Consider the following 23,551-nt stretch of genomic DNA (forward strand, 5'->3'; position numbering starts at 1 on the left):
ATAGATTTGTACATATTTTATGACCATAAATGATAAAATAGGCTAGTATATTCATATATTTTATGCATTCATGACATACCTACTTTTTCTTCACTCTTTTTTTTTTAATATTTCTAGGCTACATGGGGAGAAGGCAATGGCACCCCACTCCAGTACTGTTGCCTGGAAAGTCCCATGGACGGAGGAGCCTGGTAGGCTGCAGTCCATGGGGTCTCAAAGAGTCGGACACGACTGAGCGACTTCACTTTCACTTTTCACTTTCACGCATTGGAGAAGGAAATGGCAACCTATTCCAGTGTTCTTGCCTGGAGAATCCCAGGGATGGGGGAGCCTGGTGGGCTGCCGTCTATGGGGTCGCACAGAGTCGGACACGACTGAAGTGACTTAGCAGCAGCAGCAGCAGGCTACATGGATGGTTTATCGGTCATTTTTTCAAACCAGTGCAAATCTCCAAAATTTTGTCCAATATATTTACTGAAAAAGATCTACTATCAGTGGGCCCATAGTTTAAACATGTGTTGCTCCAGAATCAGCTGTAGATTTTTTTATGTTATTCTCAGCTAGGTTTTCAGGTATCAGGTTCACATCCACATAAGTCTTCATATGTTTTCTAATCACTTCATTTAATTCCTTCAAAAATTACTGAACATCTATTATTCACAGAAACTGTACTAAGTGAACTGGCCACAAAAAGCAGTGTGCCCATACATGACCATATAGCTAAATAACATATAGTGTGATAATGCTTGAACAGTGTCTACAAAGAGTCAGCAGAATGCAAATGACAGAGAAATCAGTTCCTGATTGGCAGGTGGTAGAGAGGTATATGAGATGAAATACTACAGAAGGGAAACACGAATAGCATGCCTAGGCTTCCCTAGTGGCTCAGTGGTGAAGAATCTGCCTGCCAGAGACATGGGTTTGATCCCTGCATCTAGAAGATCCTCTGGAGAAGGAAATGGCACCCCCGCTCCAGTATTCTTGTCTGGGAAATCCCATGGATGGAGGAACCTGGTAGACTACAGTTCCTGGGGTCACAAAAGAGTTGGACATGACTTAGCAACTAAACAACAACAGCAACAACATTTACTGTCTACTGTGTTTCTGACACTTCAAAAAGTACTTTAAGTATACTTTTATTTAATCCTCAAAACAATTCTCTGAGGTAGATACTATAATTATTCCCATTTGCCAGATGAGAAGACAAGGTACATAGAAATTAAATAACTTCCCCAAAGTAGAAACAATCACATGGAGATGGACAATGCATAAAACAGTTAGGAAGAGGAGGTCACTCAGTGGAGCACTTGCTTTAGTGTTTGAGATCAAGTATGTCCAGATTAGGAAAAATATCCTAAGAAGTTTGGACATAATGCTGTGTAGGCAAAGGAATTCATCATAAATCTCTGAAAGAAGCATTGGTAGGGAACCAGGGCACATCGTCATGTTTTTGGAGCACTGTGCTATTTTAACTAATTTGCAGACTCTTCTTTCGTATGGAATAATATTAAATCAAATATAAATGCACATTGAAGGAACATGACTCTTGAAGCATAATGTTTCTTCTGTTCTACATGAATGTAATTTGCCTGCACAAATTAACTCATGTGTAAGTGGGTTCAAACCTCATTATCCAAAAGTAATGTCATTGGGAATAACATTGTTTTAAAGCAAAAGACAAAAGTTCCCATTGTATGTGTTTATTGATCACCATAGGCCTTGAGCATTATACGTTCAAATTTCTGTTTAAATATGCTAAAATAGGATATGTTAATAATACCTTAGTTTGCAAACATGCATAAACAATGTCTGATATAATGCCAGGAATAAAAAAATTCTAGCACAGAACACAGCATTTCCAAAGCTGTCATATATTCAACACCAGGAGAAAATCATCTTCGATTCAATAATGAATACCTTTAACAAAATTATATGTTAAATTTTTTTTCTGCTCTGATGGTTGTCCTTTAAAAAAAACAAAATTAGAAGCCTTAGTTTTTATTTGAGCTTCCAAATTCAACCTTCACCGTCTTCTCCATTTAGAGCATTGACCACTAGGGGGCAGAAATGACCCAATCATTTAGTTTGTTTCTGTTGACTGTTTCAGATTTTGAATCCGAGACGTATGCTCCTAAAGCAGTATGCTCCTAAAGCTAAAGGTGTATCTTCTTTAAACTGCATATCAAACAAACAAACAAAAAGAAAGAAAGAAAATTCAATTTAAGTCTCTTTCATTTTTTATGAGTTACCAAGTCCAAATCTTATGCTTGTTTTCAACTACAATAAAATTAAATTTACAATAGAGAGATTGATAGTTGATTATTGGTCTGTTGTAATATAAGACTAGCAATGTCCTTCCGTATCTGGGTTTATGTTTCTAAGTGCCTACACTAATGATTAATGTAGTTATGAATATCACCTAATTCACGTATATTATTAATTACATATATACATATTATACATTATACATATTAATGTAGTTATGTATATTCTCTAATTATGTATGTGCATATATTATCTAATTACATATATTATCTAATGATTTAGTTACGTATATTATCTAATTTAGTGTTTATGACATATCTATGTAAGATGGGAAATTAAAGATTTTTTAAAAGATTGCAAATTATGTGGCATAATAGGGATTTAGATCCAGTTCTGCATAATTCCAAAAGTTTTCTATGATATTAATTTTTTTCTGTGTTGGTATGGAATATACAATACCTGCAGGAAAGTACATTAAATACAAATATTCAACTTAAAAATGATATAAAGCAAATATCCATTTCACCACCATTCTGATCGAAACAAAGGACACTTATAGCTCCTGCAGAAGCACCAGGTGGCTACTCACTCTTCACAAACCCCCTCCACCTTGGGAGGTAAAGAAATAAAATAGTCTACCTGATTTGTGTATGTTTTTGCCTGTCCAGACCAGTTCGACAAGCAGGGTTTCCGAAAGTGCGAGAGAATGAGAAACAAGACACAAAAATTCAGAGAAAAGCGAGGATCAGGGAACCAACACCGCTCCAAGGTGAAGGTGCCGAAACCGAATCCAAGCCAGCTTTATTATGCCTTCAGCCGTGAATGAAAGAATATGCGGGGAGTTAAACTATAACTCATGTGGCCTTCAGGGACAAAGAAGAAAATGATCATTAACCACTGAGTAATTAAGAAACAGTAACCAATAGCAAATCAGTAACTAAGACTGATATTCTTATCTATAGATTTTTCACCAGATATGTAGAACATGTGATTCTGAGAAGCCAGTTGAGAAACAGTCTGGGGTCGCAGGATCATACCTTGTTTTCAAGATTATGAACTGTTCCCTCTGGACATGTTCCAAGAGTCTCATGCCTTATAGCATCCAGTTTATCAATAATTACACATTTATTTTGTGGCCCTTGCCAGGGCCTGCTTTTCTTTTATTCTTCCTGTCTCCTACACTTGCCTGTAAAAATATTTCCTTCTTTTTATTGCTGAGTAGTATTCCATTGTGCGGATATACCACATCTTTTTACTTATTCACCTGTCAAGAGGCTATGGATTGTTTCCAATAAGGTTGAGGATATGTAGACAGACCCAATGAGCTAGCAATTTCTCAGTTATACATCTTAGGGATGATTTTTATATGTGCCTCAAAAGATGTGCATAAGAATCTTTGCAGTAGCATTATTCATAACAGTCCCAAATTGGAGATAATCCCCAGGCCTATGAATAGTATTAATAGAACAGATAATAAATTGCAGTATATTACATACAGCCCCTCTCCACCTTGAAATATCATCACCATCTTCATTTTTATGACCATCATCATTTTTAAGCTTATCATTCCCTTTGTTTTACTTAGAACTTCTGTGAGATTTATATAAATCTATTCATCATGTATAGATTCATTCATATCTTTCTCCTTTTGGTCAATAGCATATTTTTAATATTTATTGATACTATTGTATATAGTTATAGCTCTAATTTTCATTGCTACATGAAATGAAATCTCTATGTAATATTAATTTGCTACATCTTTGAAGAAGTGTTCAGATATTCAAACAAAAATGGCTTTAGGTTAAAGAATACAACATTAATAGGGACCCAAAGAGAATCAAGCACTTTAGAAATAACATAAGAAGGCAAAAATTAAGACAATATGGGTGAAGGTCAGAAGATGTTGACAAGCTGTATTAGAATAATCTTTTCCAAAATCACACATACATACCACACACACACGTATGCACACACTCAAGTTAGACTTCAGTTTTACAAGAAGAAACTTTAATTTTTCACAGATACAGTACATAATTTTTAAAGAAATTATTAGTCTTTTATATAATTAATGACTTAAATTGTGCTGTTCCTCTTTATAGGTATTATGATTTTGTATGTGATTTCTTTCTAGATTTAGATAAAATATCCCCCTCGGGTTCAACTGCTTCCTTTTTTCCTGTGTTTTCTCATTTCACACTTTTCACTTTTCTATGATGAAATTAAAAGCTTTAATGTGCAACATGCTCACTTATTTTCTTTATTCACATTTGATCATTTCTTTCTTCTGATCTCTGAGTAAAGGGAAACAACATATTCTTAATGGGTTATCCAGGGAAAAGCACGGAGAAGGCAATGGCACCCCACTCCAGTACTCTTGCCTGGAAAACCCCATGGACGGAGGAGCCTGGTAGGCTGCAGTCCATGGGGTCGCTAACAGTTGGACACGACTGAATGACTTCACTTTCACTTTTCACTTTCCTGCATTGGAGAAGGAAATGGCAACCCACTCCAGTATTCTTGCCTGGAGAATCCCAGGGACGGTGAAGCCTGGTGGGCTGCCGTCTATAAGGTTGCACAGAGTCATACACGACTGAAGCAACTTAGCAGCAGCAAGGAAAACCAACCAGTAGGAAGAAGAAATATTGGGCTATAGAAATATTGGGCTAAGCCAACCCTGACTTTGGGAGTGCATGCCCCACGAGGAAGAGAAGGAATGGAAAAACCAAGATGGCAGAGTCGGAACTGCAAACGTAGTAATGTGACAGTTTCCCAGGGGTTTGCAAGCGAGAGAGCCAGAGATAATATGATACTCTGATTTCCCACAAACTGAAATAAGTTTTGAGTTTAGGTTAACACTCCTGCCTTATCTTTGATTGGAACAGTACAGCATGTATTATACACAGGTTGATAATAGGAAATACACATAATACTAAAATCTGAAGTCATAAACAGGAAAAGTACCCACTTCTACCCAGAACTGATTACACTGCATTAAGACAGGCTCTGATAAGGGAAAGCCATTGAAAAGTCAAGTCAAAAAACAGGCATAAGGATAAAGCTCCAAGGAAGGACCAATAATCAAAGATCCCATCTGATTAGAAACAATGCTGAGTCAATCCCTTTCTGAGTCCCAAGCAGCAAAGCCCATTTTGACAAAAGAGAACAAGGATACTGCTTGGTCTGTTAAGACAGAGGTGAATCATTTCAAGTTTTCATTTTAAAACAAGACAAGAAGGGGAAGAAATAGTGTAGGTCCAGTATATACCCAAACTGGAAGTAGCCACATAGTGGACACCTTGAAGCTTTCACACCATCAAACACATCTACCTGTTTTCTCAAGAGGCAAATTCTCTAAGAAGTCATCTGCAGCCCACAGCATCTCTTTCAGTGCAGAGAGGATCAGGACATCTATGACAGGCTCCAGTTCCCACTCTGAGGTATAATTACTAACCACAAAGATGTCAGAAAGAGCGAATCCAAGTTTTCTGTGAACTGCCTCTAGCTGCAATAGAGAATGCAAAGCCCAGAAATCTTAAAACAGTGCAAAATACAATTTTATGTCAATATAAATTATGAAAGTACGAACATAAAGTAAGAACTTGGCAATGCTTTGGCTGTTGGAGAATGTAGAGACAGAGATCTGGCCCCATAAAGGGGTTTCTTCAAGAACTTCACAAGTCAAGTTCTAATATCATTGCTAATTTTCACTTAGAATACACATAATAGACTCAATATGAATTAGAAGTGAAAGGTACCTAATAGTTTCATACAAACTACACTGAAATTCAAGCATTTTAACACCTTATATTAAAATCTATCATTTCCTTTCATTTCTTTTTTAAATTTCTTTTCAATTTTTATTTATTTGTTTTTGGCTGTGCTAGGTCTTTGCTGCTTTGCACAGACTTTCTCTAGTTGTAGCGAGTGGAGGTTAGCCTCTAGTTGAAATGTGCAGCCTTTTCATTGCAATGGCTTCTCTTGTTGCGGATCACAGGCACTAGGCACATGAGCTTCAGTAGTTGCAGCACGTGGGCTCAGCAGTTGCAGTGTGTGGGCTCTAGAGGGCGCAGGCTCCAGTAGTAGCAGCACTCAGGCTTAGGAGTTGCAGCACATGGGCTTGGGTTGCTCCAGGACATGCGGAATCTTCCTGGACCAGGGATCAAACACGTGTTCCCTGCATTGGCAGGTGGATTCTAATCCACTGTAGCACCAGGGAAGTTCCCTTTCAGTTTCCTTTTAAAGGTTATTCTCAGGATAAGTCGGTTTTACTAGACTAAGTTAATGTTATGCTTAATTCAAGCTTAGCCTAGTTTATTTGTGGAACCACACTTCCTAGGTTCAAAATAGGACTCTGTCACCTCCTAGCACCATCAGTAAACTAGCAATTGCTTTACTCTGTGTGCTTCTGTTTCCTTATCTATCAAATGTGGTGATGACAGTGCCCATCTCATAAAGTTGTTACGAAGTATTGAATAAGAAAATACATCACATATTTAGTGCTCAATGGCCTCCCCTGTTGGCTCAGTGGTAAAGAATCTGTCTATAATGCAGGAGACCCGGATTCAATCCCTGGGTCAGGAAGATCCCCTGAAGGGCATGGCAACCAACTCCAGTATTCTTGCCTGGAGAATCCCCATGGACAGAGGAGCTTAGTGATCTACCGTCCATGGGGTCGCAGAGTCAGACATGACTGAAGCCACTAAGCAGCAGCAGTTCTCACAAATATTTACTATCTTTATTTCCTCCCAACTGTGGTTCCCACCTCCAGGTTCCCTCAACTCCAATCTATTCTGCACATAGGTGGCAGATTTTTATTGGCTTAACTTTGGTCATACCATTGCTCTTTCAAAAAAATTGCTGTAATTCCATATAATGCACCTAATTAATAGAATCATCTCATGCAAATGTAACTTCCTCTCTCTATCACTCCAAGGATTCAGCCCTCCCCTAAACTAAACAGTGTCATGCTTCCGATACACACTACCTTTTCCCTTATTGATGCATTGGCTTATTCAGGGCCTCAGTTTTTCCCCTTTTGGTCCCTTCACTTCCTGAAATGCTCCTCCTCAGTACCACCCCAGTAATGAAATCACCCCTCTCCGCTTTAAAGTATTATCTTCCCTTCTCTAAATTTTCAAAACATTTTATTTTTAATCATTTCTGTTTATCACACTCAATCATATCACATTCTTTAGTCAATTTCTTCTTATCCTACCACCTCCCCCAGTCTCTTTACCTCTTCCTACAAAATTATAAGCTTTTTACTACAGGGAAATTATTTTTGTTATCTGTGTATTTGATTGGAGACTCTCATATTTGCTTGATCATCAAGGTAATTGATGTAAGTTGAATAGAACCTAACTGAATTAAATTGTAGTGAATGGAAATATCTGTGTCAGTGTAAAGATAAATATATATTTAATTTTTAAAAATTGGAAAATGAACCTGAGTTATCCCAAGCAATTGTTTTAATTCTTCTTAAACTCAATAAGTGTTTGTTTTTATTTTAATACACAGTAATATGTGATTAGAGTGACATAATACCCCAGAAAATATGTTTACAAATGGCATCACCCATTACCTTAAGTTTCACAGGCACACATTTGTATATGTCTATGAGGTCACCTTTCGTAATCAGATCCAAGGTATCCACATGAGTGAGCAACACCACATGGACCACATCTATGCCAAAAAGATCCATATTATTTTCATTATTAAAGACAACACCAATATTTTTCATTTAATCAGCTATCAGTTATGCAATACTCTATCTATGGAGCAATTTCAGAGACTTGAGAAGGTTCCGTATCCCCCACAGAAAATGTCCCCCTTAACTACTCATTCATCCTTGGAATTCATCTAACAGAGGAAATATCCTTCATTGCCTCCTAGGGGAAAAAACAAGACTTCAAAAGAAACCACCTCTTGGAAGAGGTAACTAAAATACACTATAGCATTATTGACTGATTTCACATCCTATCCAAACATTTGTGTTTTTATGGAGATTAGAGAAAACCAAAAGAACTCTAACACACAAGATGGGGGAAAAGACGCCTCAAGAAGGAGAAGGAGTTTTAGCAATCACCTTCCTGCACACCACCCTTGAAAGCTTTTAAATTTCAGTGAGCAAGTAAATCAATCATTCTCTGCTTCTAACTTAATAAAAGTTGTGACAAATTGGCTCATCTGCAAACAGAATGGAAAACAGAGCCTAGAAAAACCATTAAGGCACTTTAATTCCCTAATCCTATTTACCTTCTCCGAAGCCTTGATGCTACCTCTCCCTACTCAACATCTTGCTTTCCTACATCTTTTTCTTACTGAAATGTTCTTTTCTACTTTCTAGCCCTTTAAGAAACAAGGGGGAATTTAGGATTCTTGGTAAATAAACACATGCTAGAATGCCGAGGTAGCAGGCAGTGAGGATTATAGTAATCTCTTCATCTATATTGATTTGTTCAATCTTTGTAATAAATCTCTGAGGTAGGCTCTATGATTATACTACAATTTTATAGATCAGAAAATTGAGGCACAAAGTCACTCAGCTTGTGAATGATTAATTTGATGGAATCACACTGATTAGCCAGGGGAATATTCACCTATGAGGGCTTCCCAGGTGGCGCTAGTAGTAAAGAACCTGCCTGCCACTGAAGGAGACATAAGAGACGTGGGTTCAACTCCTGAGTTGAGAAGATCCCCTGGAGGAGATGACAACCCACTCCAGTATTCTTACCTGGAGAATCCCATGAACAGAGGAACTTGGTGGGCTACAGTCCATAGAGACTCCAGGAGTCAGACACAACTGAAGCCACTTAGCACACACGCATTCACATATGCAATTTCTTAAGTTCTTCATCCTGTCCCCAAACCACCCAACAATATAATCATTTGCCTTAGAAGTAAAGTGGAAAGAGACTCACCAGACTTAATCAACTCCCTTCGAATTTTTTTGATCTTTTCCACCATCTCATGGGAGAGCTCTCCAACAGAGTTGGCATTAAACACAAATGCCACACAATGGATTCTGTCCTTCAGCAATGGGCAGCCTGTATGGTTACCAATGCCTTTTGGCCTTAGTTTCAAGGAATTAAACTGTAAAGTAAAGATAAAGCAACATATTAATTCAATGAATATTTATAAGCACACACTCTGCACCAAGCACAGTTAGAGTGACTGAAACTGAACAAAACAGGCATGTCTCTAACACTAAAGGGCTAACAATCTGGTAGGGAAGACAGTTGTTATGCAATTAGATGGCTGCCCTTTCATATGGTCAGGTAAAGCTTCTGTGAGGAAAGGTCATATATTCAGAAAGCTAAAATGTTGGGGGAGAGTTAGTCTGATAAGGGGAATAATGAGATGGTAGAAAGCATTCAAGATAGAAGAAGCAATGTGGATAAAGGTGGAAGTGAAAGCATTCAGAAAGAAATCTGGTACCGGCAGAATACAAGGGGGAAAGTGATTAAAAATAGGATGTGTTTACTCTTGAACTAGCAATTCCTATGCTGGCAATCTGTCCCACATATATACTGGCAAAATACAAAGTGATATACATACAAGGCTATTAACTTCAGGACTGTTTGTAGTGGCAAAAATCTGATTCATCAGTGACATAAAGTATTTTATCACCGCTCTAAGAAAGGAGAAACCACAAATAAACTACAAATTTTTATATGGGTACTTATAAGAAAAGAGGAGGAATGTATTTTATGAGTCAGAGAAGAGATGGATTCTTTGAGTACATCTTCTTTTCTAGATTTGACCTTGTATAGATGATAAATATAAATATAAAACTAAATTTTAAAAGCTATCCTTAACTTTAAACAAATAAGCTTTTATACCCAGTGGGATCATAACCACACAGAGATAAATAATTTGACTCGAAAGCATAGTCATTTATATATTTCTGTTACATATTTCCTAAATTGAATATAAAAATCTGCTAAAAGACTAAATTGTTTCCAGCTTTGATTGTATTTATATTATGTTGGTATTAAATATGATCATGATTAGACTGTTCATAGTAGTAATAGAAATTTTGCTCTGAGACCACAGTGAATATTATGTGCAATAAAGCAAATGAGTGGTGATATGATATTCTGCCACCTCTGATGCACTTGAGAATAGGGATTCTCTGCTTGGGAGAAATGAGATACAAATGTAAGAGATTGCTGTTCAGTGGCTAAGTCATATACTGCAGCACACCAGGCTTTCTTGTCCTTCACTCTTTCCCCGAGTTTGCTCAAACTCATGTCCATTGAGTCAGTGATGCCATCCAACCATCTCATCCTCTGTCACCCCCCCTTCTCCTACCCTCAATTTTCCCAGTATCAGAGTCTTTTCCAATGAATAGGCCCTTCAAATTAGATGGCCAAAGTTTTAGCACTTCAGCTTCAGTATCAGCCCTCCCAGTGGATATTCAGAATTAATTTCCTTTAGGTTTATGTGAGATAGAAGAGATTAAGTAAAAATTCTCTAGCCCTGAATTTGAATGGAAATTTTCTTCATGAATTCATAATATATTTTATCATAAGTACATATATTATATATGTGTGTGTGTGTATGTGTGTGTGTGTGTGTGTGTGTGTGTGTGTGTGTATCTTAGCCCTGTCTACAGAAAAGGGCAAGAACCAGTGGCCACCTAAGAAGCAATCAACAGTTCTAATGACCCAAGCAAAGACTCCTTAGAGAAATCACTGATTTAAAATCTAGAACTGGAAATATATACAATGTGGTTTGAATATCTAGTACATCATAAACAAGAAATATAGAAGATTTTTTGGGTTTCTGTCAAAAAAAAACCCACTCAGTATCCAAAATGTAGAGGCTTCCACTTGTCAAAAATGGTATATTTGGCATCAAAATGGAGAAAAACATAATAAACAGAAGCACATCAAGTATGTTCAATTCATGAGTTCATATGGATAATAAAATAATAAATGGTAATTGTTGGCAGATACAAAGAACTAACTTCTTGTTTCAAAAGTTTGTAAAAAAAGAGAAAAAATGGAGCATGCGTTTCTACCTTTCCTATATAAGGTCTAAATAATCTAGTAAATAATCTAGTAATAGAAGAGGAAAAGTTCCTCTTTCATATGTGAAATGAAGGAGTGATAGAAAGAGAATATCACTCTTTTCACACTTCAGTAAAGGACCTAGACATTGAACACTGATGAATATCTATATTAGAAAAATGAGAAAACCCAAAGTTGTATGCCTCTTCATGAAAGAACACAGCACCACCTATGAAGGAGAAGCTGAATTTAAACATGCCCCAGGCATAGTTTTGGAATTTTTGCCATGGTTTTGGAAACCCACATCAATTGAAACAAACAGCAAAGTTCAGACTATGGGTTAGTCTAGAGAACAAACAACTAGATTTCTCAAAAAATTCATTTCAAAGAAGAATGCCAGAAGATATAGAGGCAGAACATACAGACTAAAAGAGGCTGGAGAGATTTATCTGAATAATGTTTCTAAGAAACTGTTTAAAAAAAAAAAGATGCATGATAAAGAGAAATGGGTAATAGTTTGCCAATTAAGAACAAGTATAACTTTTAGATGTGATAAGCATATTATGGCTATATTTAATAAAAGACACATATGTGCCATGAGTGTGTGTGTGTGTGTGTATATATATATATATATATATATATATATATATATACACATACATATATAAACATTTGACATGTTAAATATAAATTAAATATATATATTAATAATAAATTTAAAATAGATATATATATTCAAATAAAAGTGAAAATGTTAGCCTCTCAGTCATGTCCAACTCTTGGGAACCCCATGGACTGTAACCTGCTAGGCTCCTCTGTGCATGGAATTCTCCAGGCACGAATACTGGGAAGAGTAGCCATTCCCTCCTCCAGGAGGTCTTTCTCACCCAGAGATCAAACCTGGGTCTCCTGCATTGCAGGCAGATTCTTTACCATCTGAGCCACCAGGAAGACTAGAGATCTCTTCAAGAAAATTGGAGTGATCAAGGGAACAATTCATGCAAGGATGGACGTGATAAAAGACAGAAATGGTAGTACCTAACAGAAGCAGAAGAGATTAAGAAGATGTGGGAAGAGTTCACAGAAGAACTCTACCAAAAAGGTCTTAATGACCCAGATAATCAGACAGTGTGGTCACTCACCTAGAGTCAGACATCCTGGAGTGTGCAGTCAAGTAGGCCTTAGGGAACATTACTATGGACAAAGCTAGTGGAGGTGATGGAATTCCAGCTGTTATTTCAAATCCTAAAAGATGATGCTGCTAAAGTGCGACATTCAATATGTCAGTAAAATTGGAAAACTCAGCAGCGGCCACAGGACTGGAAAAGGTCAGTTTTCATTCCAATTCCAAAGAAAGGCAATGCCAAAAAATGTTCAGATTCCTGTACACTTATTGCACTTATTTCACATGTTAGCAAGGTAATGCTCAAAATCCTTCAAGCTAGGCTTCAGCAGTAAGTGAACCAGATACACAAGCTAGATTAGAAAAGGCAGAGGAACCAGGGATCAAATTGCCAACATTTGTTAAATCATAGAGAAAGCAAGGGAATTCCAGAAAAATATCTACTTCTGTGTCACTGATTATGCTAAAGCCTTTGACTGTGTGGATCACAACAAACTGTGGAAAATTCTTAAAGAGATGGGAATACCAGACCACCTTACCTGTCTCCTGAGTAACCTGTATGCATGTCAGACATTGAACAACAGGCTGGTTCAAAATTGGGAAACAAGAACATAAAGGCTGTATATTGTCACCCTGCTTATTTAACTTCTATGCTGAGTACATTACACAAATGCCACACTAGATGAATCACAAAGATGGAATCAAAATTGCCAGGAGAAATATCAACAACCTCAGATATGCAGATGACAACACTCTAATGGCGGAAAGTAAAGCGGAACTAAAGAGCTTCTTGATGAGGATGAAAGAGGAGAGTGAAAAAGCTGGCTTAAAACTCAACATTCAAAAAACTAAGATCATGGCATTCAGTCCCATCACTTAATAACAAATAGAAGGGGGTGGGGAGGAATAGAAGCAGTTTCATATTTTTCTTTCCTTTGGCTCCCGATCACTGTGGACAGTGACTGCAGCCATGAAATTAAAAGACACTTGCTTCTTATAAGGAAAACTATGACAAACCTAGACAGCATATTAAAAAGGAAAAACATTACTTTGTTGACGAAGATTCATATAGTCAAAGCCATGGTTTTTCCCATAGTCATGTATGCATATAAGAGTTGGACAATAAAGAAGGTGGAGTGCCGAAGAATTGATGCTTTCAAGTTGTGGTGCTGGAGAAGACTCCTGAGAGTGCCTTGGACTGCAAGTAGATCAAACCAGTCAATCCTAAAGGAAATAAATCCTGAATATTTATATGGAAGGACCAATGTTGAAGCTGAAGCTCCAATAATTTGGCTACCTGATGCAAAGAACTGATTCATTGGAAAAGACTCTGATGCTGGGAAAGATTGAGGGCAGGAGGAGATGGGGACAACAGAGGATGAGATGGTTGGATGGCATCACTGACTCGATGGACATGAGTTTGAGCAAACTCCAGGGGATAGTGAAGGACAAGGAAGCCTGGTGTGTTGCAATCCATGAGGTCCCAGAGGGTCAGACACAACTTATCAAATGAACAACAACAATAGCAACATATATTTAAAGGCATATTCATTTATGGGTGAAATGTTATGATGTCTCATATATTCTTCCAAATAATACAGGAGAGAAGAATGTGGGTAGACATAGATGAATCAAGTTTGGCTATAAATAAAAAATTTTGAAGCAATGTAAAGGAAAAATTTGTTAAATAGTTTTGTCCGCTTTTACATAGGTTTAAAATTCTCTATAACAAATATTTCTTTTAAAGAACATTTTAAAATAAACTTAGCTACCTCTACAAGATAACCTGACACTAAGGAATGAAAGAATCTTGCATGAATTTAAAAATAAAGTATTTTCTGTTTCTGGATAAAAATACTGGATGTGCAAAGATGTATATCGACATGCAATATAAAGTTTTCACATCATCCCAATCAAAGCACCAACAAATCAAACATAGAAACAACAAAATAAAGCACAAACAAGTTCATTTGAAAAATTGTATATATGAAATAGTCAAAAATCTGTGAGAAGTGAATAATGAATGATGTATCCAGTGAGTTATCAAGACACAATTTATTGCCATGGAAATTAAAACAATTAGACAATATAATAACAATATCACAATGGAATTGAAATATATATAAGACAAACTATGGAATAAAAATTAATATATATATTTAGAATGAAAAATATGCAAAAACATTCAATGAAAGATGTTGGCACATTTGACTGTTCATTTGGAACAAGATGAATTGATAATTAACTTAATTATATAAATGTTTATAAAAAGGAATAGGAACTTTGTTTTTTTTAAAGGCTGACTGAAGTAGTTCTTCTCTTTAATCTTTTCCTTTTTCTTGCCTGGAATATTGAGAGTGCTTAGCATGATCATCTTGAGAACACAAAGATTAAAACCACATGTCTTAGTCATCCTGGCCTGCTGTCACAGGTTAGAGAGAAAAACTTCTGTTTCTCATAGTTCTGGAAGCTAGTAAATCCAAGATCAAAATGCTAGTAGATTTGGTGTGTGGTGAGAGCCACCTTCTTGCTGTGTCCTCATATGGCTTCTAGAGAGGTCATCTCTTGTGTCCTTTCTTGCTGCTGCTGCTAAGTCATTTCAGTCGTGTCCGACTCTGTGTGACCCCATAGACAGCAGCCCACCAGGCTCCCCTGTCCCTGAGATTCTCCAGGCAAGAACACTGGAGTGGGTTGCCATTTCCTTCTCCAATGTAGGAAAGTAAAAAGTGAAAGGGAAGTCGCTCAGTCGTGTCCAACTCTTAGCCAAGGATACTAATTGCATTTACGAGGGCTTCACTGTCATTATCTAATCACCTCCAAAATTCTCTACCCTCAAACCTCAGCACATTATGGATTAAGCCTTCAACATATGAATGCGGGGTTGGGAGGGCAAACATTATGCCTTATGCTGAGGGATCTCAGAAATGAAAGTCAGAAGCACTCTTGAAATTAATAACCTGCCACACTGCCTACCTTCAGACTTCCTGTTACATAAGAAAAATCACCCATGTGAGTATATTTATGTAGTTAGATTTCTGTTTCACATAACCAAAAGCAAGTGAACATAAAATAGCATTCATTGTTACAACAGCTATGACAGAAGAATCCTTTGGATGCTTGGTGTGCTAAGTCACTTCAGTTGGGTCTGACTCTTCATGACCAAATGGACTGTACCCTCTGTCCATGGGATTTTCCAGGCAAGAATACTGGAGTGGGTTGCTGTGCCCTTCTCCAATGAATCTTCCTGACCCACGGATAGAACCCAGGTCTCTTGAGTTTCCTGCATTAGCAGGCGAGTTCTTTACCATTAGCACCACCTGGGAAGCCCCCTGGATGTTTTAATTCTTTATAAAATAAAATATCAAAAAGCAGAAAAGGATCATGGACAAGTATAGTTTAACACAGTAAATTCCAATGCACTAGAGTTTGATATTGTCAATTGTGAGCAAAAATAAACATTTTAAGTATCAATTATACATTCTCAATAATTAGCTAAATCATACCTGGTATCTGTCAGGAAAATGGCCTTCTAAGATATAGGGTATGTCATCCATGTCCAGGCCTTCTTTCTCACTCAGCCCCATTGAGTCACACAGAATAAATGGCAGAGTGTTGTTATCCTTCCCATCCTTAATGAAATATGTTCTGTACTGTAAAGGGAAAAAAGCAGCTTTAAGAACTCACTAAAAAAAAAAAAACACTGTAAATTGAAATGAACTCTATGTGTAATGAAATTGATCAGCAAAAGACATTTCATATGTAGTTAACTTGAACGAAGAAGAAAAAGCTGAGTGATCTAGCATGGACTCACCTTTTCAGATGTCCCAGTTGGATTAGAACCCACCAAAGCCTGGTTCGTTACATGGCCTCGGAAAATAGATCTCACTGAGTTGAAAAAGCTAGACTTCCCAGCTCCAACTGGACCCAGAAGCAGAATGCGAATTTTGTGAACCAGGCCTCCATATGGTACATAACTTCTGATAGCACACAATAAGCTCTCCTTGAGCCTGTTTAGATAAGACAAGTTTAAAAGTTGACTAAGGTTAAATCATAAGACCCTACCATAAATTTTCCTAGAATTCAGTCTCTTTTCTTCTGTGTTATTATTTATTTCTAACTAGCAACTTGTATAAAAAGACATGAAACTATCTTATCTCAAATCCTATTGTAAAAGAAGTAAAAGTAAAAATAACAGTTTTAACTAAAACCAATCAGACATAAAGGCTTTTGGACTTAAGTATATATAAATCTTGGAATAAACAGCAATTATGCTAAACAAGAAGATAAATTATCAATAATAGACTTCAAAAACCACAACACAATATGTGACTTTTGAAGTTTATAGAAGTAGATGGTTTCTAACATGTTCTTGAAGTTCATCATAACTATTCCCGCCCTGCCAACCACCCCTGCCCTGAAATAGTTAAAACTATAGCTCTAAGAATTCTAAGCAAAAATATAGACATTCAGCCAAATAATAATTTCCCTTTAAGTATATAAAAACATTAGAAATGCCTTTCATCCACTCAGTGCTCTTTTGCTTTAACATTGAAATTATGAAATATTTTATGATTATAGTTTGTTCTTCATGACACACAATTTATATGCTATAATTTACACTACCAATTTTATTGACAGACAGTATAGTAGAATAGGGTTTTCCAGGTGGTGCTAGTGGTAAAGAACCCACCTGCCAATGCAGGAGACATAAGAGACACAGGTTCAACCCCTGAATCAGGAAGATCCTCTGGAGGAGGGCATGGCCAACTCACTCCAGTATTCTTGCCTGGAGAATCCCATGGACAGAGGAGCCTGGTGGGCTACAGTCCATAGGGTCACAAAGAGTTGGACATGACTGAAGAGACTTAGAGGAAAGGAGAGTAGAATAATTCTCAGATAATGAACAGAATAATAGAAAGTTAAAACATTGACTTACACAGTAATTCCATTCATCCTCCTTTCGTCCAATAAATCTAGAGAAATAATCAAGGAATAATGAAGATTACAGGTTGTTGAATGATTGGAACTGAATGAATGTCAATGAAGTCACTAGAAAAAAATGCAAAAATTGCCTTTCTGCAGAACAGTACAGTATGGTAAAAAGCAAGTAGAAAATTACAGGAAATCTCCTTAATGTATTTCATTTGAAGAGTCCACAGCTGGTGGGCACTGCAAGATCTTTTCTCACCAAATTATTTAGCAATAGTGTGTGACCCACTCCAACACGAGAGATATGAGCTGGGGCCTCTCTGAATCAGAGTAGCAAGGCCTAGAGGCATAGACAGGCCAGGGAAAGACTTGAAATACTCTAAAATATCTTCTCCATAAATCCAATAGATCTGAAGGGGATAATGTACAAAGACACACAAATAAAAAACTACAGGCACCAGATTTTCTCTAAAACCTACTATCAACTGTTGGGCCTCTTAGAACTTCCAATCCAATTGATTTTCTTCTTGGTGTAAAAAGGAATGTAGTACTTGTGCATAAACAATGAGAGCACAATAAAGGATTCAAGGGCAGACTTGCATCTTCACCGAACCAGTGAGACTCAAGCTCAGCATTCTTTTGTTTTTTGGAAAGGGTTACTCTTTTTTGGTGGATTTAAGACTGAAAGGATTAGATGTAGTGATGCTGGTAACTCTAAATAACAAAAGAATAATACTGTGTGGAACATTTATAGATATAGCTAAATGCATGGTTATAAAGCAATATTCTTTAAATTACCAAAGGTTGAAATAGTGAAGACTGTGTTCAATGACTACAACATAATAAAACTAGAAAAGAATGAAGGTAAACCTCTTAGGATTTCACAAAGCACTTTTTAGATAGCTTTAACATCCAAAAGGAAATAAAAATCACAATTGTAAATGTATAGACTATAAGAATATAAATACTTAATATCAACTTGGGATGTGTATATTTCATGAATGACAAGAAAGAAGGAAAGAAACAGAAAATAGAAACAAAAGAATAAAGGGGAACAAATCTTAGAAATATAAGAATATAACAAAAATTAAAAGGCGAATTTCCATAAATTGAAAAAGAATAAATTAATATAGTAATTAATGTAAAATATGAAATAAATTACTAACTAGTCTAATCAAAAAAAGCCAAATTCACAAAATGTCACACCACAAGTTGCATACCAGAATGGCTACAAATTGTAAAATCAGTAATAAAAGATTTGGGGAAAGTTTTAGAGAGACAGAAAGTCTCATACACTGCTTATGGTAATGAAAATAGGTATGACAATGTGGGAAAACTTTATCAGTATCTACTGAATATGCACATACCTGATGACCAATTTCATACTTATATTCTTCAAAAAAATTATATATATAAATGAACAAAAAGACATATACAAGAACATTTATAGCAATATTATTTGTACTAGGCCCAGACTGGAAAACCCAAATGGTCACCAAAAGTGACTTGATCTTCTTTACAGTGTGATGGAATCATTACAATGAATATTATAGGAAAATAAAAAGGAAAAAATTACTACTATATATAATACTGTGGATGTATCATTAGGGAGGTAGAAGTTAAAACAACTGACCTAGGATACATTCACTCTCTTTACCAGGGAAAGAAAAAAAGTAACTAGGTCTAATTTTCTTATAAATATGCTAGTAGTCTTATCTCCTGGGAAATAAACTAGTGATATTTGCTACAAGGATGGTATTTCTCTCTTGAATATCTTTAACAGTATGTTCTTGGCTAAGAATTATGTGCTAAGTTACTTCAGTCATGTTAAATTCTTTGTGACCCCATGGACTATAGCCCACCTGGCTTCTCTATCCATCGGAATACTGGAATGGGTTGCCATTTCCTTTTCCAGAGGATCTTCCTGACCTAGGAATCCAACCCAAGTCTCCTTCATCCCCTGTATTAGCAGGCAGATTCTTTATCACTGAGCCACCTGGAAGCCATTTCTAATTACAAATTGATATATTGACATGTAACTAGCTAAAGATTAAAGGCAGCATAGTATTATTTTAGAGTCCGGAGCAGTATCTGGCCCATAAACAAGCATGTCTACAACACTTTTGTGGGTAGCACAGACAACTGAAGCTTTTGGAAGGTATCTATCCAAATGCAAATGTACATAATTCTTAAACAGCAACTCCACTATTGGGACGTTACCATAAAGAAGTATTTTTGTGTACTTATATGCATACAGATAATACAGGAGCATTGGTTGTAACAGTAAATATAAGAAACAATTTATGTCTTTAGTAGAACAATGGGCAAACTAACTTTGGTCTTTTGATATGATTGATGTAATAGGAGACTGCAGCAGAAAGCATGGAGTACCAGCCAAGAGAAGTTCAAGCTCTGGTTTCTTTCTAACAGTCTCACAATCAATCTTCAAGTTTGCTTTCTGTTCTCTCTCTCTCACTTCCACAATATCTCCTCCTCCCTATCCCTTCCTCACACTCTAGAGAACTCTGAATATGCAACTTTTGACCATGTTTGTGTTGCAGAAAACAATTTGGGGCCAGTTTTCAGTCTGGACTTCCTGATGATAAGGACAAGTATAAAAAATTATTGTTCCTTACATGAATGGGTCAGCTAGAACCCTCCAAATGTGAAGGGTTATCCGGTTAAACTTACCTTCACATCGAAAAACTTCACAGTCCTGGAAGGAAATATAATTTTGAAATAGTCCAAGTTTTTCCTTTGCATTTGCACTAAAATACATGGTTTTTTCCTTTAGATGCATACTGACTTCAAGATTTCCATCAGGGTCTTTATCAAATGACATAAGTAGTTTAAATGGTCCTACTTTGCATTCTGTAATTGTAGTCTCTTGAAAGACAAAAACAGTGATTAAATAGTTTCCTTCCCCATAGTTCTTGTGCATATATGCCACAACAATCCGATCTTTACTGTAAATCACTGTTAGAGTAGGTCCTTGTCTAGAGCATATCTGAAGCAAACCATTAGTAGAGAATCCATGGACACTGGCCTTATAGAGAAGGCTAAACTGCTTTTCTCCAAAGTAATTTTGCAGCTTTTTTTCTTGCATCCATGTCAAACGAGTTGCCACTGCCATACTTCTCAATCTGGTGGAAAATCAAATACATTTTCCATTAAGTATTGAAATTTTTGCACTGCCAAAACATTTGCATTAATGCTTCTTATTTACTTTGCGTTACAAATGAAATATGTAAACAGAGGGTGAATAAATAGCAAGAAAAGTCATTAGCTAGTTTTTCATTCTAAATGATTTCTTTTTTAATTAAAAAAAAAGAAAAAAAAGACAACCGTTTGCAAGAGGCTAGGAAAAGTGGAAAGCCATTTACCTGTTTGGAGGATCTCTTCAAGGGCTGAAGCTGAGGGTAGCTGTTCTGTCTGACAACTAGGCAGGCACAAAGTGAGACCAAAAACCTCAGCAAAAGGAAAGGCTTTGGGGAAGCAGCGAAAAGGAAACTGAAACTTAGTGAGGTCCAGCCCAGTTGGCTCTGTGCTCACTTCCTCTAGTAAGTCAGCATAAAGGGATCCAGTTAATTTCAGATAGTAAAGTCATATAAAAATGATATTAGAAAAACCAAGGAATTGAAGTCAGAAGGAAGAAAGCTTAATAGCTCACTACTTTTTTTAATGATTTTAAAAAAAATTTAAGGACAATTCAGTTTCTAAACATGGACCCACAAAAAAAGCAATGTCTATTCTACCTCCAGCATGCATCTCAAATATGTTCATTTCTCTTCATCTCTGCTATCAATATATTCTAAACCAACAAATGCAGATTGTTTAAACAGTTTCCTAACTGGTCCCTCTACTTTTCTGTTTGCCTCCTCTTCAATACTGTCTCTTCAACGGAACCAGTCATTTGTAAAATATTTACTGAATAATGTAAATTTCACACTAAAACCCCTTCTCTGATTCCACATTGCTGGGGGTCGGAAACTTGTGTCCTATAGGCTGAACACAGATTTGTTTTATAGGGCCAACACAATTCCTTTATAAAACCTGCAGATTTGTTTTATAGGGCCAACACAATTCCTTTTCCTTCTTCTGTTTTTTTTTTTTTTTCCCCCTTGGTGGGAATGGGGTGTAGGGGTAGATTTTAAGTTTGAATGTTTTTATATCATTCTATTTCCAATTGTCCTCATAAATCCGCTAATCCTGGTTCTGAAAATCTGTAATTGTTTGCCTGGCCTAAAGAGGAATTCAAGTTTTTTATTCTATTTTAAAAAGCACTATAAAATAAAAATATTTTAGGTAGCTTTTAGGTATTACTTACTTAGCTAAAAAAGTACCAGAAGCTATCATATACTTATTATTTATAAGGCACTATCCATGTTAACTCATTTATTCATTTCAATAATGTGGGAAAAATACCAATCTTGCCTCCAGTTTTCAGATAAATAAACTATTGGAGTTCAATAACTTGCCAAAATTCACTCTGCTGCTAAATTTTAGAGCCAAGATTTGAACCATAATCTAAGTGAAAGCAGAGTGATAGGGGTTTCACAGGTAAATACATTTGTCAAAACCAATCAAATTATATACTTCCAACAGGTACAATTTTATGTATCTCAATTATATTTTATTATAGCTGCTAAAAATGTCAACAAGTTCCAAACAATATATTATCCTGTTTTCCCCTGTATAGTAAAAAAGTTTGTAATACAGTTAAACTGCCTGGCCACAGTTTAAGGGCAATGACATACATAAATACACTTAAATAATTCTTTAACATGAAAATAAAAGTAAGAAAGATGCTCTTTTGCAAAAGCCATTAATTATCTGTTAACTCCAGAGTCTCTAGCTATGCAAGGCAAGCTTCCTATTTGTGTTGTGAACTGAGATTCTTTCATTCATTCTTTCTTTCAATATTTATCAGATACTTGCTATGTGCCTCCACTGTTTTGGAGGCTAAAGATATAGTAAACAAGACAAAGTTCCTGTCCTCATAAAACTATAGTCTTTAGAAGGCAGGCAATCAACACAAATGTTATCTAGAGAAAAAAGTTGTGAGGAAAATAAATGGGAATAAGAGAGAGAAGAATGACGAGGGGTGTCTGCCACTTAGCAGCAGTAAAGTAGGTATGGAAGAGATTAATGTCGATGATCACTCTAAAAAGAGAAAAAATATAGGGCAGCAAGAAGGCTATTGCAGTATCAGGTGAGAAGTGAAGATCATGTAGCCTAGTGTGATAGTGAGAGAAGCAATGAAAAGTGGTAAGAATCAGCATACATTTAAGGATGACCAAAAAGCGGTGAGAACTTATTGTAGGACTAGTTGTGATGGGAAGGGAGCAGGAATGGAGGACAGAGGAGAATTTACCCTTTGGAGAAAGGAGAATGGCCCTCACGGATTTTTGTCTTGAGACTGGATAAATGATGGAACCACTTGTTGAGATGTGTATACTGGAAGATTTCTTGAGGGGATATCATATATTCTGTTTTATACTGAAATCTGTAAGTACATAATACAGGTATTTGGGTTTATGAGATCAGAGACTAGGAAAGAGGACCAGGTTGAATATTGAATTTGAGAATCATCAGCATAAGTCTACATCTATATAACTGGAGAAGGAAATGGCAACCCACTCCAGTATTCTTGCCTGGGAAATCCCATGGACAGAGGACGTGGTGGGCCACTGTCCATGGGGTCTCAAAGAGTCAGACATGACATAATGATAAACCAATGACAGCAATATCTATATTTATCTATCTAGAAAGCTAAAAGTGACTTTAAATTAATGAGAGCAGTCCTATAGACCAAGACCTACCCCTGTCCCCAACATCTAAAGGTCATATTTATTAAAAGGGTCTATTTCCAAGAAGAATGTGTGACCAGAAAAGAGAAAAGCTGGAAGAGTAAGTTATACCAGGAACCACGTGAAGAATGAGAAAGTCACTGGCTGCATCAAATAGTGGAACACTTTCCTTCAGAGCCTCCTGCATCTAGACATCTGAAAAGACTCACTCTGTCTCTCAGGATCTAGGAATTTGAGGGATAGTCTCGTCTCACTGTGGCAGAGGCCGTTAGGGTAGTGGCGACTATCTCTTGTCAGGGAAAGGTTGGAAATTGTTAGAGAAGGTAGCTCTGCTGCAAATACAGAAGTGAATCTTCAGAGAAGCTGTCTCCACAGGGCTGAGTGAAGCTGTGGTCTATGCTAGCAACAGA

At 36.6% G+C, this 23,551-nt stretch overlaps 1 protein-coding gene across 3 annotated transcripts; it reads right to left on the bottom strand.

The window, feature by feature from the left end:
* Positions 1-1,436: 1,436 nt before the first annotated feature.
* IFI44 (interferon induced protein 44) lies at positions 1,437-20,790 on the bottom strand. Of its 3 annotated transcripts, none has more exons than XM_068963829.1 (9): positions 20,715-20,790; positions 20,023-20,474; positions 17,339-17,375; positions 16,214-16,409; positions 15,906-16,052; positions 9,186-9,357; positions 7,847-7,947; positions 5,593-5,767; positions 1,437-2,175 (listed from the first exon to the last, which is right to left on the bottom strand). In XM_068963829.1, exons 2-9 carry the CDS (start codon positions 20,462-20,464, stop codon positions 2,171-2,173), a joined length of 1,275 nt encoding a protein of 424 aa, XP_068819930.1. In that variant the 5' UTR covers positions 20,465-20,474; positions 20,715-20,790; the 3' UTR covers positions 1,437-2,170. The 3 variants fall into 3 exon arrangements, with proteins under 3 accessions (XP_068819930.1, XP_068819931.1, XP_068819929.1); XM_068963830.1 differs by lacking the exon at positions 1,437-2,175 and having other exon boundaries at positions 4,126-5,767; positions 20,023-20,047; positions 20,138-20,474; XM_068963828.1 differs by lacking the exon at positions 1,437-2,175 and having other exon boundaries at positions 4,126-5,767.
* Positions 20,791-23,551: the final 2,761 nt, after the last annotated feature.

The sequence above is a fragment of the Capricornis sumatraensis genome, chromosome 2 (genome assembly GCF_032405125.1).
Source record: "Capricornis sumatraensis isolate serow.1 chromosome 2, serow.2, whole genome shotgun sequence".
NCBI lineage: Eukaryota > Metazoa > Chordata > Mammalia > Artiodactyla > Bovidae > Capricornis > Capricornis sumatraensis.